The 19537-nt window shown below is 33.8% G+C and overlaps 1 protein-coding gene across 5 annotated transcripts; it reads right to left on the reverse strand.

The window, feature by feature from the left end:
* Positions 1–6042: 6042 nt before the first annotated feature.
* LOC144575643 (LIM domain-containing protein HDR3-like) lies at positions 6043–19186 on the reverse strand. 5 transcript variants are annotated; one of them, XM_078325852.1, is made up of 15 exons: positions 19035–19186; positions 18198–18297; positions 13124–13236; positions 11212–11292; positions 9418–10206; positions 8602–8750; positions 8396–8477; positions 8195–8309; positions 7997–8117; positions 7802–7885; positions 7356–7688; positions 7210–7272; positions 6974–7089; positions 6830–6888; positions 6043–6579 (listed from the first exon to the last, which is right to left on the reverse strand). In XM_078325852.1, the coding sequence occupies exons 5-15, from the start codon at positions 9452–9454 to the stop codon at positions 6260–6262; spliced, it is 1479 nt and encodes a 492-aa protein (XP_078181978.1). In that variant the 5' UTR covers positions 9455–10206; positions 11212–11292; positions 13124–13236; positions 18198–18297; positions 19035–19186; the 3' UTR covers positions 6043–6259. The 5 variants fall into 5 exon arrangements, with proteins under 5 accessions (XP_078181978.1, XP_078181980.1, XP_078181979.1 ...); XM_078325854.1 differs by having other exon boundaries at positions 18198–18257; positions 19035–19181; XM_078325853.1 differs by lacking the exon at positions 19035–19186 and having other exon boundaries at positions 18198–18964.
* Between the last annotated feature and the right edge of the window lie 351 nt (positions 19187–19537).

Genomic DNA, 19537 nt, shown 5'->3' on the forward strand with positions numbered 1-19537 from the left:
ATTTTTAGGAGATTATGAGTTTAGAAGAAAATTTCCATTAACCTTACTTGCATGTGAAATATCCCCGAATTTTTTATAAATATCCAAAACAAAATTAAATTTAAAAAACTAACCAAAGTTGTGCAGGATTTCAAATCGCAAAATTTTTTGCGGTAATTCAATCTAAAACTGCAAAAAAAATTGTAGTTTAAAAAAAATAGTAAAATTTTTTGTGGTTTCATTTTTTTTTTTTTTTTCAGATTTTTTTATTTAAATAGAAATATTTATAATTTATTTATTTTTTGTATTAAAATATTAGAAATATTTAATATATATTTCTTTGAAAATAGATGGAATACTATATAATTTGATTTATTAGAAAGACTGCTACATCAACATTTTTCATGCCGGGTTTTTTGCGGCGGTAAGAAAATTTAATATATTTCTTTGTGTTATTGAAAAAAAAAATGTTTGAATTCTCAGTTATTGATCCCGGTTCAAAAGTCACTTTTAAGTAAATACATAAATTAATGTCATCCTTCTAGTACATTTAATTTTATGAAAAGTTTTATCTATTTTTGAAAAATAAATAAATTTTTTAAGTTATTTAATAATTATTATTAAAAAGAATTCTCAAAATAGATACAACTTTTTATAAATTAAATATACTAGAAGGATCACAATATTTTCTATATTACCTAGAAGTGATTTTTAAACCGGGATCAATAACTCAGAATCCAAGCATTTTTTTTTTCCAATAACTCATAAAGAAATATATTCATTTTTCTTACTACCACAAAAAATCCGGCATGAAAAATATTGATCCGGGTTATTTGTAGCAGTCTTTCTAATAAATCAAATTATATTGTATTCCATCTATTTTTAAAGAAATATATTCAACATTTCTAATATTTTAATACAAAAAAAAATAGAAATTTATGTTTTTAAAAAAAAAAAAAAATTCCGGTTAGTGATTAACCGGTTAAAAAAACAAAAAACAAAAACCAACTTTCCGGTTAGTGGTTAACCGGTTTTATTTCTTGAGTTCGGTGAGCCACTAACCGGACATTTATCCCAAATCCGGTTATTGGATAACCGGTTTGGGTAAATTTTAAATTTCACTCGCAATTGGGTTATTTTTTTAAAATTTTATTTGTTTTTTGGATATAAATAAAAAAATCGGCTATTGGTGCATCAAATAAATAAATTTTGGTTCGGCTGAATTTTATTTTTCAGACAGTTTATAAACTAATAATGAAGGATTATGTTGGATACATGAAGAATAAAATGTACAGCAAACCATGAGCAGGACTGAAGATTTTTTAGTTGGGATTGGATTTTGTCGAAAGGGTTCTCGACAAAGCTTCATTCAAACTCAAAATTAAACTTCTAATTTGTATTGAGATTCATACGAACATATTTAAAACTTAATAACTTAAATGGCTCCTTAAATTTAAATATTTATACGAATTTCGATACAAATTGAACGGTTTAGATCAGATTTTGTCCAAAGCCGTTTGAACAAAAACTCCACCCTTTTTAGTTAGCTCATATGTTGGAAATTTTTTTTTTGATAGTCCATATATAATTCACAAATTTTAAATATAAACCCAACATCCAAATAAACCAATATTGATTAGTGGAGTAATTTATTTTCCTTCAAATAAAATTACCCTACAATTTCATTTTTTATTTTAAGAAATAAAAAAAAAATCAAATTATCGAAAATATGATGAATTACACTTTTTCCAATAAAATAGATAGGACCGCCGCATCACAAAAAATCCAAAAACTACTCGTCCCAGTAAAGAATGTGAAATTCGCACCTCCTCCTTCCTTTTCTCTCTTTCACCGAACCTCCAATTGAGAGAGACCAATAAATAAAACTGAACTAATAATTCGGTCCTATTGATTTTTCACATTGTGTGATCATTCGTACGGTACATGTGAAAAATAATGGGACCGAATAATTGATTCAATCTCATTATCTTCCTTGATGAAACCAGACCAATAATTCAGTTCCATTAAAAATAATCAATCACTGTGTAGATAATTTCATTTCTTAAATTTCTAAAAATAAAAAATTGCCACAATTTTGGGTCAAATCAAGGATCCCTCCAAAACATACAAGGTCAAAGTGTCAAACCTTCAAGAGCACTTGTGCAAGTTGCAAGAATATTACGCCAATCACTGCCCATAAATAGACATTAATTCTATGCATACCTCTCAACTCATATCTCATATCATTTGGAATAATTAAGGACTGAAAGGGACAGAAGTCACAGAAGTACACCTCCAAAAATAAAAAAGAAAGAGACAGAATGACAGCTTGCATTGACTGTCACTTTCAAATACAATCATGGTAACTGACTAACTAATACAATACCACCATAACATATGATTGACACAGCGTTTACTAGATCTCATTCATGCATGATCCACACAAATCACGATTTTTGTTTGTACACTTCCAAATTTATACTGGTATACTGAGATATCAAGAGACGTGGATATATATATATATATATATATATATATATATATATATGGGCGTAAAAGGGACGATATGAAGTCAACTCTGACATTAAAGCAAGAGAGAAATGTGAATTTAATTAAAGACTTGAGGTTGACCTCAACCAATTAAATTAAACTTTGAGTTGTAATAAAAATTCACCAAAATGTGTGTTTCATAATGAAGTGATCTGGTCAGACACTACTGCCTTAGTAATATCTGCATCAAGAGGATGTTCAACAATCAAATGATAGATACCAATCACTGAGCTCTCATTTTCAACAAAGAGAATGATAATAGAGAGACCATTAGTTGCAAAGAGACTAAGACCCAAAATAAGGACTCCTGCAAGTTGATTTAATTTGCACGAAAATTATTGTGTTCCACCTAATATATTCTAATTTTAACATGTTCATCCTAGAGAACAGAATCTATGCTCATCCTATATGTTGGTATAGGAGGCAAACATAATAGAAAGAGAAAGAAGAGTCATCAATGGTCCAATTCCAATTTACATAGTGGCAGAGTCAGATTTTCAAGCTATGTAATCAAATGTGAATGTGAATTAAGCATATAAAATTTTCATATTGCGTATGGAGAACAATTTTACATTACTCATAATATTTTATTCTAAACTATATAGAAAATTATGCATATGTATACAAATTTTGAAAATGAATGAGATCAATTGACCTCCATGTGTTGAATGTACATTCATTTCTGAATACGCACACAATAACTTGATATAATAATATGCATATTACAAATAAAAAGTTACTTGATTTGAAATTTTTGAACCATTCAAAACCAGTGATTTTTATCTATCTAAAAAAATAGTAAAAAATTCTGAAAAGAAAGTAAAATTTGATCTCAAAATATATTTTTATATGGAGATTATATTTTATATTTCAAATTGATCAATCTGTCGTCTGTTGTGACTGATCCGGATTCGTCAAACTCGGACAATGACTTTGTTCCATGTACGTTTAAGGCTCATTATAAGAAGTAATATGTTGTTCAGTTTGTTGTCGAATTTAGTTTAGTTTGTATTTCGGAGATTATGTTGTACAATTTTGATTTATTTAAGAGTTCTGAATTTCTCATTTTATTTAGTTTGTTATTTAATTTTGTTTTCATTTTTAAGAGTTTATTTTTTGGAGATTATTTAGTTCGTTATTTAAGAGTTTTGAATTTTTACCATTGTTCATGGCCAAAACAGTGTCAGTTCCTGCCAAAACAGGTTCTATTCCTGGCTGTTCTTGGACGAAATAGGCTATTCCTTGACAATGCATAAAATGTTATTGTTTGGCCAGAGCCGAAACAGTCTGTTCCTAACCGAAACAAGCTGTTCCTGGACAGTGTAGAAAATGTTATTGTTCGGCCAGAGCTGAAACAGTCTGTTTTTGGCCGAAATAGGTTGTTCCTAGATAGTGTAGAAAATGCTATAGTTCGGTCAGAGCCAAAACAGACTGTTAGTGCCGAAATAGGTTGTTCCTAGATAGGCAGAAAGCATTTATTTTTATTATTTCTGAACCATATAAATTCTAATGCATTTATTTTTGTTATTTTTGAAACATGTTATTTTTTAACTATATTAATTCTAATGCATTTATTTTTGTTATTCTATTTTATATTTGTTATTTTTGAACCATATTAATTATATTGCATTTGTTTTTGTTATTTTTGAAACATGTTATTTTTGAACCATATTAATTCTAATGTATTTATGTTTGTTATTTTGGAAACATGTTATTTTTGAACCATATTAATTCTAATGCATTTATATTTGTTATTCATTTTATTTTTGTTATTTTTTAACCATATTAATTCTAATGCATTTATATGTGTTTGTTATTCTATTTATTTTTGTTATTTTTGTTATTTTTGAACTATATTAATTCTAGTGCATTCATGTTTGTTATTCTATTTATTTTTGAAACATGTTATTTCTGAACCGTATTAATTCTAATGCATTTATGTTTGTTATTCAATTTATTTTTGTTATTTTTGAAACATGTTATTTCTGAACCATATTAAGTCTAATGCATTTATGTTTGTTATTTTTGAACTATATTAATTATAATGCATTTACGTTTGTTATTCAATTTATTTTTGTTATTTTTGAAACATGTTATTTCTAAACCATATTAATTGTAATGCATTTATGTTTTAGTATAATAACCGCATATAAAATAAACAATAAATCTCAAAGATAAAGCAAATAACCAAAGATAAGGCTAATACCTAAAGATAAAGCAAATCATACAAAATAAACTAGATAGATCCTATAGACAGTACATCTCCAAAACGATAATAGATCAATGGTCAGGATATTGTGAATGCGAGAGAAGCAGTTTGGTTGACCAACATTACGCCGCTGTCGCTGTCGTGGCCGCTCCTCATAGACCTCCGGTTGAGTCTGGGACAGTGGAGGAGGTGGTTGAGAAGGCAATGCCCCTTCATCACCCAGATTGCAGTGCCATGCTGGAGTCGTCGGAGTCCTCGGAACCTCATGCATCTGTAACTCCTCCAGTGATGCTATTCTGGCTTGTTCAAACTCTTTGCTCCAGATTCTGCACCTGATACTGATCCCAACTTGGATACTGATAACCCACCTGATCCTGTGCCTGATTGTACACTTGATCCTGGATCAACTGCATTTCGTACACATTTTTTTATTTAGTAAATTGTACATTATAAAATAAAATTACTTCAATTAAAGTAGTATATACCTGTCCGATGTCACTGCCAAAGATCCCATGTAACCAGTGCGGTATATCGTACGCCTTCGCCTCCTAATCCTAGGTCTGCGCCTACCCTTGCGCCTCCTGATCCTAATTAATTATATTCTAAATTAAAATTAAAATACCTAAATCGAAGAGCCGATCGATTAGAGAGTCAGAGCTCTGAAAAGGAAAGATCCGAGGGTGTGGAGGCAGTGTGGGTGGAGGCAATGAGGAAAGGAAAGGAGGTTTATAGGCTCTCCTCCGAAACCGCAAAAAAAAAAAATTGCGATATTGGGACTAAAAGCTGCAAAAAACAAATTGTGGACCGGAGTTACCTCAATTTTTTTTTTTTTTGCAGTTTTGGATTCCTTTAACCGCAAATTTTTTTTGCGATAACTTGGGCCAAAACCGCAAAAAAAGTTTGCGGAATGGGTAGATTTCAAAATATTCTGAAATTGTGGTTTGTTTATGAAATTACATTTTTTTTGGATATTAATAAAAATTTCGGGATATGGTTAATTTATTTATAATGCAATACTATACAAAGATATTGATTTTGTGTGTGTAGGTATAAACCTGATATTGAGTGTAGGTATAATAATTTTTATTGTATATAAATGCAACACTAAATGCGCTTAATGACATTATGGTTCTATTCGTATAATAAAGATATCATTGTAAGATTCATTAAATAATTGCTTAATTCGTGGGTTTTTTTCAGGGAGGTAGGTGTTGATAAAAAATAATAGAATTGATATCCAAAATTTAACTAACATGATTTAGAAACCAATTGCATATTTGCATTGAAGAAAGAGTTTGGTATTCTTAACCACATCAAGGTCGGCAATCATATGCGGTTCATCTTAAACTTTAGTGCTTCAACAACTTATTTCACAACAATACAACAATTTGGCCTCTTTTTCACTCAAGAAAGCCAACAAATGAATTGATTATAACATTTTCTTTGCGCAACACTAAATCTCGATATCATTTTGTTTTCGCATAAATGGTACACTTTTAATACTCGAGGGATTATGTTAAACTAAATAGGGCACCGTCCGGTGTAACGAATGTGATCGAGTGTGCGGCGCAGGCCGTATTTGGTGACGGATGCATATGCTGTTCTGAAGCCTTCACCATAAGCAGATGATGTGTCATGTTGGATCTGATGCTTGAAAAATTCCCCGAGTTTCTTCTCCGTCGCCGACGTGCCTCCTTTCTTTGACGAGGTCGACGATGATGGAGCAGAACTGGAGGAAGATGCCCCATTATGTGTGTCCGGCACAATTTCTGACTCGAGCCATAGGTAAGATAGCACTTGACATATACCTTCCTCTACTTCTGGGCTTAGATTGCGGTATCCTAATTCACATAAAGGGAATAAAACTGTGTGTTTGTTTCATATTTTCAAAACTAAAAGCAAGTGACTAAACCAAAAGAAGAAAATGTAATTTTTTAGATAGAGGATGCTGGTAAATTAATGAGAATCACTAGTGGAAAATATACAAATAGTATAACCTCATTAGGTTTGTCCTGATATATTGAGGACAACATCTATTGATATTCTCTTTGACTAGGTTTGTCCTGATATATTGGTAAATGCAGTAAATACCTTTGAGGCGTAGCCACCCATGCATAAGTTCGTGAGCAAGAATGGAACCCGTTAGAAGCCTGAAATAAAAGAAGATCTGTCAAATATTTCATGTTTGTGTGATAATCTCAATGGAATAGTAATAATCTTAAACAGTTAACTAACCGGGGAAGGCCATACAAAACTAGAATTGCTGTCACTTCGCATCTGCGGGTTAGTTTTTGTGGGTGGGTCCTCATGTCAATTATTCTATTCCCGCCTATTCTTGGCCGCCTTTGTATCTGTATAATATAAAAAAAAAGGTTAGTGGTGAAAGCTTAAGAAAAAAGTTAATTACAAAAGCTGGTATCATATTGTAAATTTTTTTTCAATCGAAACAGTTCTTCAGACAAATTACTCACACTGCTGACAGTCTGCTCCTCAGAGAGACACAATCCCCTTGTTTCAGGCATGTGATGTGTGCCCTAAAGAAGAAAAAAAATAAGATTAAGATAATCACAAAAAATAAGTAGAACTTGTAAATTTAATTATGGGTAGTTTATATTACATCCTTTTCTCCTTCCATGGCATCATTGAGTGCTTGCCTCTCAACCAAAAGCATAGGAATTTGTTGATCTATTCTCATATTCATCCCCTCGTAATAATCTCTTATTGAATGGTACAACGGCTGACAATCGCCTGTATCCATTATTGCCGAGTCAAGGCATTCTAGACACAAACTCCTTCCATCTCCAAGTGCAATGTACTTTATGCTCCTTGACTCCATCCTTTCGCAACTGCAACAGCGGGGGGTTTTGTCATGCTCGTGCGAAGGACAGTACTTCTGACCCCAAAATGGATGCGCTCTGTACTCTATCAACCCTGTCCTGTTTGTTGGTATCTGCCAATAAACCAAACACATCTTCTTTTCATTTCCAAACTTATCATTTCATGTATCATACATTCAAAATCATAAACATGTGTGTTACTCAACAGAATGGGTATGATTCTTACAAACTGATGGCACACATCGCATTTCGGGTGATGCAGCTCCTTGTAGCACAGTTTGTGGTACGCGTCAATCCCTAACAATGTAAACTGCAACACCAATGCCACAAGAGGATTTTATATACCCGTCATAAGATAATTGGATTAGAAAAGCATATAAAATACAACATACGACCCTAAATTTCATACAAATGAGTATACCTCAGTCTCACGAATTGCATGGCCACACGAAGAGCAGCGGAAACACTGAGTGTGCCAAAAATTACCCATGCAGCTTAGGTAATGGCCATATCCTATTTCTCGTTGACAAGCCGCACACACTCTGTAAAATGCAGTTCTCATTTAAATGACCCGAAATATTAACTTGCCAGTTAAATGAAGGAGAAAAAAAATAAGTACCTGTGTCCCCTTGGCAAGAATTGTACAGGTGCATTTGGGTAATAAGCCGATGGTCCCAAGCTCTGTTGCAGTTCTCTGGCGAGTTCTTCATCAGTTTTCCCTGGTGCATTTTGACCTTCAAGTCAAACATATTGCAAAAGATTAGTCCATCATTGTGAAGTTTTGAGTTTTAAAACTAAGAACTATGGAGAAAGTATTTGCCTTTGGGATGCTTGTTCTCCTCTGCAAGAGAAAGTGCAATGGCACGGTCCAGTTCTTCATTGTCGGCTTTAGACTTATCATCCTGAAAATTTAATTACATGAACCAATTTAAGCATTCCTTGATCTCTTTTCAAATTAATCTTTACTCCAGGATACAAGAAAAAGGTGAAAGAGAAATTTCAGGGTAATGAAAGGGAAGAGATTACTCTTGATTTGTTGGGTTCTCGCCAGAGCATGTTTTCTTCGCCAACAACACGAGGTGACCGCCTCCCACCAGATTCGGCATGATTCCTTCCTCTGAGTAGTTTCCAGAGCCACTTTATTAAACCAGATCTTCTACTTGAACATGACGTATCTGCCATGAAATCAATTCAGCTCCAAATTTATAAGCCAGCATGAGTTTATTATCCCTCCTAGGTTATATATTTACTTCTTTTTGAAATTTCAAGGGGAAAAAGGAAAACAGATCATGCAAGTTAACACAGTGATACTCTTAGGTCTTAACAGCAAATTTCTTACAATATAATATTTTGATGATTAAGGCACATCATTCAACCCCAATTTTGTCCATCATCAGCAGCCTACTGGTTTATTGATTGTGAGTTTGAAAAATACAATAATGAGCATGATCCAAATTATTGTGTAATATAATTAATGTTCTGTCTTTTGGATGAAAGAAAATTAAACTTGTGGAAAGCATCTACGACTCGAAGGTGATTGTTTAACATCTTTTGTGGATTATAAATTGCAATATTACCAACAAATCACATCGAATTGATTGGATTATTGTTCTCTTCTTTTTTTCTTCTTTTTTTTAATTCAGATGCGTAAGCTAGCTGCAGGGTGTAATACTTCGTAGGATAATAAATTATGTAATAATGGGGGAAAGAAAAAAGGAAATTATATATTATACTATATAAATTCTGAATGGCCCTAGCTACAGTAATTCTACAGAGAATGAATCTCAACCGTTCATCTTTCTATACGATTTGAGTTGACCTTCCAAATTCAGTTTTACATACCGTGGATGCAGGAAGAAGAGAACGAGGAGGAGGCCATGGGGGCAGTAATTGGAGTTGATCCCACCAAAAACCAAAAAAGAAACAAGAAAAAAAAGTAACTTTGAATCGAGGAAAATGGGTGAGGAAGGGGCGGGGGTCGGAGCAAGCGGTGAGGTGAGGTGAAGAGAGAAAGAGAGAAGAATGAAGTGGATGGCTAGCTGCTGGTGTAGGTACTATAGGTAATATGAAATTAGCAAATTAGGATTGAAGGAGGAATATAAACAATTGCTCCTCCGCCACCCCAGGCATCTTTTATACTTTGGAATGGAAAAAGAAAAGGTGAAACAAAGGGAAAAGGTAAGGGAATACTAGATGTAGAGGAGTCAAATTGGATCATTGAGTTGGAGGTGAAGATGGAGGTGGAGAGAATAAATGAGGTGGTGGCTAGGAAAGGAAGAGATTCTTGTCCCCCCTCACATGTCATCCTTCTCCTCTTTCTTCTTCTCTCTTCCTGCCTCTCTCACTATCTCACAAGTTGCAAATAAAATTAAATAAAGAAAGAAATAACAACAAAGCAAAGCAATGAAACAAAGAAGAGAAGATAGAAAATGGGAATAGGATGCGACAAGAACACGCTTGGTGCCAATTTCTTTTACAAAACAAAACAAAAGGCAACTTTATTGCCTACTGGGCGTCGTTTGCGATTGCGGGCCTCTCTCTCTCCCCTCCTTCGCTTTCAATCTTTCTTTCGGCTCTATTTCAAAACTAATCGTCCGTTGCTTACACTTGCACAGTTGCACTTCCAGTCACCTGTCAGGACTTAGGAGTTAGGAGTGTTATTAAAATTCAAAACGAATCTATTTCATTGCATTATACGCCGTCAATTCCATCTCCCATTCTAATTCTACTACTTTATCATAGCAACAGTTTCTTATGGACCGTCAAACAAAATTTTATTAGACCCTTCTCTACGAGTCTATGAAGGCATAATATTTTTGTAATGAATAATAAATAAGTGGGCAAAACTCGATACATAAAAGAAGGAAAGCGAAAGATATACATGTCTGAATGCTTGTTATTATCATTGTTATCATTAAACTGTATCGCTCTATGATAAATTATTTTAAATAAAATAATATTTTAAGCTATTAAACTGCATAACACTATCAAGTTCATTTTTAAAGATGATTGCGATGATGATAGCGGTGAAGATGTATTGAACAGGAGCAGATCTATCTATCTCTCGATTTTCAAAAATAATTTTAGCTCATCTATGTTGGATCATATATCCAACTTTGAGCATATATGTAATATAATTATGAATTGTATACTGTCATGTATGATTAATCTAGAATAATGATGTTTTTCCTTGGTTGCTGTGCTGTTGGTTTACTATATTGGGCTGTGGAAAAATTTGTTGGTACCAGCCCTTGTGTTCTTTGTTGCTGGATGTACTTTGCTGGTTTTTTTCTTTCAGATTTGGTGCTGGTACCAGGGCTTTTTCTTATTTTTTGTGTTGGATGTGAAGTTATAATATATATGCTCATATAATTTGAAGAGGTTGGAATCAAGGGTATGAACTCAGGTTTTCCAGGGCAAGTTAACTACAATTATCTCTAAGGTTTTCATCATTAGGTTGCTAACTATGATTGGGTAAAGCACTCTTCAAAATAGGGAATTTAACTGCTGGGTAGGACTATTTAAAAAAGAAAAAAAATCGAAGACACAACCCCCGTCAACCAGGGGGGAAATAATGAAAAATAAAAACGAAGAAATTTATTCACATGGATTAAAGAAGTTGGTAGGACCGGCTACCTTTTTTTCCCCTTCTTTAGATATCTCTGAAAGCAAAGCCACAGCCAAACTACCTTATTTTCACCTTGAAATATTTCTAACCTGTAAAATAATTAAAAAAAAAATGTAACCAACAGTTCGCATAAGAGCAGTGGCACATATCTTCAATTATTGTACTTTCTAATTAAGTCAAGCAATATATATAAGATGATGTAGCATGCCAAAAACAATTCATGACCAATGAGTGGTAGAAGAACCATTGATTCAAATATAGATTGATGTGCTGAAATCACAACACAAATTGCGGGTTGGGTCAAATTTCTGGTAATATTTTAGGTCAATTTAGATCAAATTGCTTTAGCTCACCATTGTTTGAGGTTTTAGGTTGGGCACCTTAGTTTCCATTAGGGATCAGGACTTTATTCTCAGTCCAGGAAGTTCTTTCTGGTTGATACCGATAAATGGTTAAGTATATACTAAACTGGAACAGGCATGACCAGGTAAAATATCAAGGACATTTGCATATTTAATAAATTGAGTTAACGACATTTGATTATTACACTTTTGGAACCTGAAATAAGAATATTAGGTTCAATTCAGACAAAACAATAGACATTGGTTCCATAATAATAAGCAAATTTATCATTTCCTATAATAATTTGATCTGTTAATAGAACTAAACCATATTCAAAGAATTCTAAGTGTTTTCGGGGGAAAAAAGGTCTAACCTTGAAGAAATAGGTTAGAAAATTTTCTTTGGTGGGATGTTCCGGTTCTCTAGTACTGGTCCACTATTCGCATGGTACAACAATGAATAAAGCTCTTGAAAACATATGCGTCATTATTAATATCATAAGCATATAGGTATTTAAACCTCATATGCTCCAGCTTTTGAATCAAAGCATTTGTTCAAACTGGTATATACAGTTTGGTACAGTACCTGTATTGGTCATAATGCATTGTGAATATGATTCAAATTATTAGGTCCAGCAAGTTACTTTGGCTCTTTATTACACACAATTAAAGATAAAATATTTTCCACATATCAGGCCTAACAATAACTTAACTGGAACTGTCACAGTTTCATGCCACACTACCTAATCAATGCTTGCTTGTCAAATACAGTGCTATTTATTTTCCTACTATGAAGCAAAAGAAGGATAACAAACAATCATATCCTCAAACTGGAGCTGCCACAGTTTCATGTCAGCCATTTTTAGGGCGTGTCTTTACAAAGATAAAATTATCTTGCTGAATTTCATGTAGGGCACTCCCATATAATGCAAACTGGAGATGTCAGACTCTAATGTCGACAACACATCTATAGAGAAAATGTCTAAGATATGTGAAATTGGAAAGAAATTGAATTTTCCAGACATCATCTTTTGTAAAAGGTATGGGTCTAATGTCATGAAATTTAGCAGATCCTAGTTTTTGTAGAAGTGTCACCTATATCAGAGCTATAAATTGCATAGGGAGAAAAAGTGTAATTTCATCATCTAATCAACCAAATATCATGAGCTACACCAAATTTGTAACTGGAATGTGGTAGAAAAGTGAGACTCCCTTTACGAATCATAGTGTGTAAAAAATCCAATGGCTTCTCAATTTCACCATCCTTGCACAGGTTAAGTGTAAGAACAAATTAAAGGCAATCTAACAATAATCATATTCACATATATCCACTTGAGGAAGATAAATTATCGTGGTTGCATCTTCTTTTCATCCTTGGAAGAGTAGGCGTGACGGCTAAAAATTGTTCGTAAAGTAAGATGTACACGGAGGAATTGGAAGGAGGAAAAGAGGGGATACCAATGGCAACTCAAACACGTACACAACAAATATCATGAGCGGAGACACGGGTGAAGTAAGCTAGCTATAGTAATAAATAAAAGATAGGGAAAAGAGGAAAAAAAAAAAAACCATAACTCACCGCGTGAGGGAGACTACTGTGGAAAGCAATGACTTCCTAACCGAGATGAAACCTGTGGCAAACAATGACTTGCTCACCACTGACAACGGCTCGCTCACCATGTAGAGAGAGACCTGTGACAGATAGTTAAAAAAATTTAAAACTATTGGAAAATATTAAGTTATTTACTCAATTAGTCCAAACTAACTGTCAAAAAAATTTAAAACTATTGGAAAATATTAAGTTATTTACTCAATTAGTCCAAACTTGAACACATGACCGCTGATTTGAGGGAAGGGATATCATTTGGAAAGAAGAAGAAAATATATATATATATATAGAGAGAGAGAGAGGGGAGTTGGCTACTCTACTTACATAAGCATATGAGGGTATATGCTTATAAGTTATTTTTTTGTTTTCAAATAAAAAAAAACGATCTGAACCGTTAGATGTGATCTCTATATTGAAATGTGCTTGGAGACCAAATTTTACATTTTTCTGAATTGTTTTACTATTTATTAAGCCACTTTGAAAATCAGTAATCCAACGGGGGCTTGACAAAACAGTAAAATCAGAAGTCACCGTTGGATCAACAATTTTCAAAGTGGCTTAATAAATAGTAAAAAAATTCAGAAAAATGTAAAATTTGGTCTCCAAGCACATTTCAATATAGAGATCACATCTAACAGTTCAGATCGACTTTTTAGATTTTGAAAACGAAAAAATAACTTATAAGCATATACCCTCATATACTTATATAAGTAGAGTAGCCAACCTCTATATATATATATATATATATATAGAGTTAGGCTGGGGTGCTATGGATAGCATAGTGGCCTCTATGCTACGGCTCAATATTCGAGTTTTCAAAATCCAAACGGTCGATCCGAACCGTTCATCTTATTCTCCGTATTAATATCTGCTTGGAGACCAAATTTTACATTTTTCTGAATTTTTTTACTATTTATTAAGTATTTTACAAAATTGTTGATCCAACGGTGGCTGCACAAAACAGTAAAACCGTTGGATTAGCGATTTTCAAAGTGGCTTAATAAATAGTAAAAAAATTCAGAAAATTATAAAATTTGGTCTCCAAGCAGATATTAATATGGAGAATAAGATGAACGGTTCGGATCGACCGTTTGGATTTTGAAAACTCAAATATTGAACCGTAGCATAGAGGCCACTATGCTATCCATAGCACCCAGCCTAACTCTATATATATATATAGAGTAAGGCTACCATGCTTTACAAATTAAAGTGGGTGTTTTAATTTGCGCCCATATCTCTAGTTTCAAAGTTCAAAACGTCGATCTGAACCGTTCAAGTTGATATCCATATTAAATTGTGCTTGGAGACCAAATTTTATATTTTTTAGAAATTTTTTACTAATTTTTTAGAATTTTTGAAAATCACTGTTTTTGATGGTCCAGAATTTTCTGAAAAACACTTATTTTGAAAAATTCTAAAAAAATAGTAAAAAATTTCCAAAAAATATAAAATTTGGTCTTCAAGCACAATTTAATATGGATATCAACTTGAACAGTTCGGATCAACGTTTTGAACTGTCACACCCCGAGACAACCCGCCACGTATTTACACGTAAGGCGTGTGCACATCACATACATTATCAATAATAAATATTCATGCAACATTTAAAAGTCAATCAAGTTTTCCAACACTACAATTAATTTGAGTACATAATACACATTCAACATAAGATCAAGACAAACATGGCAAACAAACCGATAATTGTCATATTAGTCAATGTATCCACTTTTAAAGAGAGAACTAGAGTTTAACTAAAAAGAAAATAAAAAGATACTCGAGTCATCTACTCGTTGACCTCCAGATCCTCATCCCTCTTATTCGTGCTCCATGTCGGCCTCGTCATTTCCTGGAACCCACATAAAAGTGGAACGGGTGAGAGATCGAACAGTCTCTCAGTACGAGATTTAGTTCCAGTCCCGGAATTTGTCAAATTCACTTATTAACACAAACAGGATATTAAAATTATATCCTTACGTGCGATCTTACTAATGAATATTTAAAACACACACGCGGGCACACACACACAAGCACACATACACTTTTTTAGTTATCTTTCATGTTTTTAACTGCCTCACCAGGGGGACTCAAACCCCACTAGATCTTGGCCGTGACACTAGACGGGGACTCGAACCACCGCTAGATCTTCTTTGCCTCACCAAGGGGACTCGAACCACCCCAGATATTGGCGTTTCACTAGGGGGACTCGAACCACCACTAGTTCAACTGTCTCACTCAACGGGGACTCGAACCACCGCAAGATATTGACCCGTGACGGAAAGTCCAACTAACGCCACGTTAACGAGGGGTCCAGTCGGACACTAGACCCAATGTATACATTCCAACATGCGTTCAACGCATATTGGCCCCTTTCCTTTAACTTATTCGTTACTTTCCACGTTTGTTTCGTTTAATCACACAAATATCATACTCTACACTACACATCTTAAAAATCCGTTGAGCAATCGAATAATCTTATCCTAGTATTCTAAACAAAACAAAAAGGATCGTTCGATTCAACATGCATAATTCCATAAATAAATAAATGCAAACAAAACGATCAGTAACAATTTGACAATGTCCAGGAAACCCGTACCTGATGTCGAAGTGAATTCTTGATCGTCTCTTAAGTTGTTTAAATCTTTAAACTTCGAATCTAAAACATAGACATATATTTTAATTAACGCTGTTTGAATTAAATGTTCATTTCTAAAAACCTTAATGTTATATGTCATTCACCTTACTTTACTATCTAGGCCAACTGTCAATGTTTTAGATTTGACTATTTCGATAAAATCCCATATATTAGATGTTATATATTATTTATTATTAAAAACTCTGACAATTTTAAATTCGGTTAAAATAATTTGAAATCTAACCTCTGTTTTAGTATAACGAGAATGAAAGGATTAAAATAAAATAAGATCAAAATAAGATCAATGATTTTGCTTCTGCCACCTTGATCGTTTTTATAAATCCAATTAAATATATAGGAAGTTTGAAATTCTAATATCATAATATAATTTAACATATCAACTCTACAAGAACAGGGGGTACTATTTTTAAGAAGATATATACATGTACATACATAGATCAAAGTGATTTATTTATATCATTCCAATAAAGAAAGCGGATTCGAAATAATTAAAATACTAATAAGAACTATTAATTAATTTAGACAATAACTATTTAGAGTTGTCAAACCCAACAAAATATACATCCTGTTCTAAGTTATAACAAACTATATGACGTTCTGTATATCATCAATTGAATAAAAAATCAAGAGAACAGTTTTAGAATAACTGAAGAAATTATTGTAAACTAGAAAAGTTTCAGATTATAATATCATAAAAGAGATAGATTTTCAGATTATAATTTAAATGAATACAATCATAAATCTCTACAATTTATGAACAATACTTGATTCGAATCGACATCTCTATTATCATATCCTAATCGATGAAATGCATGCATCAACTTATAAAGAAAATATCATAATTTAGGGTACCTTAATTTAGATAGTGCGGCAGCGGGCAGAGAATTGAAAAGGGTATTCCTCTTTGATTTTTAGCAAGGCTTCATTGCTAATTTACTTTTCAATTAAAACATTGAGAGATGGGAGTAGTTTTTGAGACAAAATAGGAACGGCAGAATTTAAAAGGAAGGTTTATGGTTTTAATTAAAAGGGATGCATCGGGATAATATTTATAAGGAACAGGGATTTGAAAGGGTGCTTAAAAAAATATAGGGGAACGGTTATATCTGAAAGGGTGGCTAATCAAGGGTGTGAGTTATTGGTAGTTATTTAAAAGAAACATGTTATATTATTATCATTATTAATTTTTATTTATTTATGTCTTGATCGCATAGAAGAAGAGATGATATTTTTTTTATAATAAGACAGTTATATATATAGTATTTTGATTTAACGTGATGTTACATGAACTTTGAAACTAGAGATATAAGCGCAAATTAAAACACCCACTTTAATTTGCAAAGCACGATAGCCTTACTCTCTCTCTCTCTATATATATATATATAAAGTAGAGGGGTAGAGTGGGAAAAACGTGCCGTGCCATGACTAAAATATCAAGGGGTGGTCACGGCACACAAATGGTCACGCCACGTGAGTCACACCATGCCTAAACGTGTCGTGACCAAACGTGACTCGCGTGGCCATTTAATCATAATTTAGGTTATTTAGGTTAGTTTATTCAAGATTTACCATTTGGTCAAGATCTAACCATCTTAATTACACGTGACTACGTGCTGTGCCATGACTAAATCTTTCGTGTGCCGTGTCATGTTGTGCCAAATTTTCTAAAGATGGTCACGGCACAGGACACGCGAGTCACGGCACGTAACCGACACACGTGCCGTGCCGGAACCGTGCCATTCCGTGATGGAGCTGGCTCCGCCATGCCATTTTTTCCCACTCTATAGAGGGGGAGGAAGAAAAGGAAAAAAAGAGAGGAAAAAAAAAATACAAAACAGAAGCAATTCCCTGCTGGTACAAAAGGGGAAAACATCAGAAACTATGAAACAGAAGAAAAAATGATGTGGAAAAAAAAGGAAGAATACATCGGAGTGCATTATCAAGTTAAAAATATTTGATAGATTTTGGTGACTCTTTTTGGATCCAGTTTTGGAGGATCCGAACCGGCGGGCTACCAAATAGAGTATTGTTTTTTATTGTTGAGGTAATAGGAAAGAAGAACACTTAATCAGAAGACTGCAGCACCCACAAATAAGAAAAAGAGGAGCTGTTCGAAAATAATGTACTCATTATGCTAGACATTGTAACTAACAAAACTGAAGCATTTTCCGGTCCTTCACAGTGAAACTTTTTAAGTGTATCTATTTTTTAACTATTAGAGGGGAAAAAAATTTGAAATTCATACTTGAGGAAATGAACTGATCATTGAGCGGTAAATTATTCACGCCAATGAAAGATGGAAGGACAGCTGAAAACGAAGCTAAGATGGTACAGTACACCATGGGTAAAATAAAAATACCAAATCAACTAATGAAGTATTTAATATATTACCATAAGGAACCACATCTCTGACGGATCCTGTGCCTCTCTTGCTCTATTTCCGGGCATTAACTGGTACAAGTGATTTCGTGGGACTTCTCCTTAGTTTTCCCTGTTCAGTAAAATGCAGTACATGCAATGGAGAAAAGTAGTCTTTCTTGAATTATACCAGAGAAAAAAAAATGGAACATGTTCAAAGTCCAACAAAATAACTGATATTAAATGGTGTAAAATTTTCAGATCAAGTGAAGAGTAATGGGACTCATGCATACTTGACTGGCACATTGCATCACCTGAAAAACACTCTCAAAGAGTTGGAACTAAACAATAGCATCTCACCACTTTTGAGCTTCCATTTACTAAAATTTATAATGCTGTCATTGTAAGCAATTGTTAAATCCTCTCAGCCATAGCACGGAACAATCCATGCTTTGCATAGTACCATAGCATCACTAACTCATAAATTCACAACCAAGCTATGTCATAGAAAATCCCTTGATCTAATTAAAGAAATTACACTCAAGGCCGTTTTTTTTTTTTTTTTTTTTGTTAAATTGCAAGCAGAAGGTAGAATATGACCATATTGTACATGCTCCTGACATAATCAAGTACCCTTATAACAACGCGGGCGCACCCCAATCGAAGGCAGTAAACATTTAAATGAACAGTACAGCTGGGACTCAAAGATTGCAAGTTAACCTTAAACCCTAAACTCATTTACTTTAGCAACAGTATTATCGGTGCCGTGTTAACTTACTTCTCAGAAGTAAGTATTGTCTGTTGAAAAAAAAATTTCTTTTTTTTTTTTAGATTAAGAATTTGGATCCTTTTCTGAACAAAATAACTTACTTATTGAGTAGTCTTATTATTCCTGCGAAGCACCAGAAAGAGACGAAGAGGGAGCCGGAGCAGTAGACAGCCGCGCAGAGAACGATGAGCAGGATGAGGGGGGCAGGCCGGAACAAACAGCAGTGGAGGAAGAGGTGAATAGGGGAAAGTAAAATGGAGACCGCAATTGGAAGGAACTGACAGCTGCGGAGGCAACACGTAACACGTTGCGAGAGAGGGACAACGTGGCATTCGGACGAGAGCAGCAGCTGACAGGTGGGACCCAATGTCAGCAGAGGGCGAGATGTGTGTGGGATTTGGGGGAAACCGCGCGGCGCAGCTAAGGAAATGTCGAATTTTTTTTAGATGACGGAGGATGAGGTATGGTTGAGGCAATCTTCACCGTTGTTGGAAGATCAGATGGGAAATAGGTGAGGTGCCAGTCGCGTCCAATAGACAATTGTAACTGAGAGGGGTTCAAATGCCGTGATTTTTATATATAAGAAAATTGAAAAAGAAAATAT

This window comes from Carex rostrata, chromosome 24 (assembly GCF_964058835.1).
Source record: "Carex rostrata chromosome 24, lpCarRost1.2, whole genome shotgun sequence".
Classification (NCBI taxonomy): Eukaryota; Viridiplantae; Streptophyta; class Magnoliopsida; order Poales; family Cyperaceae; genus Carex; species Carex rostrata.

Coding starts and splice junctions, on each gene's coding strand:
- LOC144575643 (XM_078325852.1), bottom strand. CDS start 9,454: ATGGCCTCCTCCTCGTTCTCTTCTTCCTGCATCCACG. Junction 8,751..9,417: donor CTCTTCTTCCTGCATCCACG/GTATGTAAAACT, acceptor ATTTCATGGCAG/ATACGTCATGTTCAAGTAGA. Junction 8,310..8,395: donor GGAGAACAAGCATCCCAAAG/GCAAATACTTTC, acceptor TTTGACTTGAAG/GTCAAAATGCACCAGGGAAA.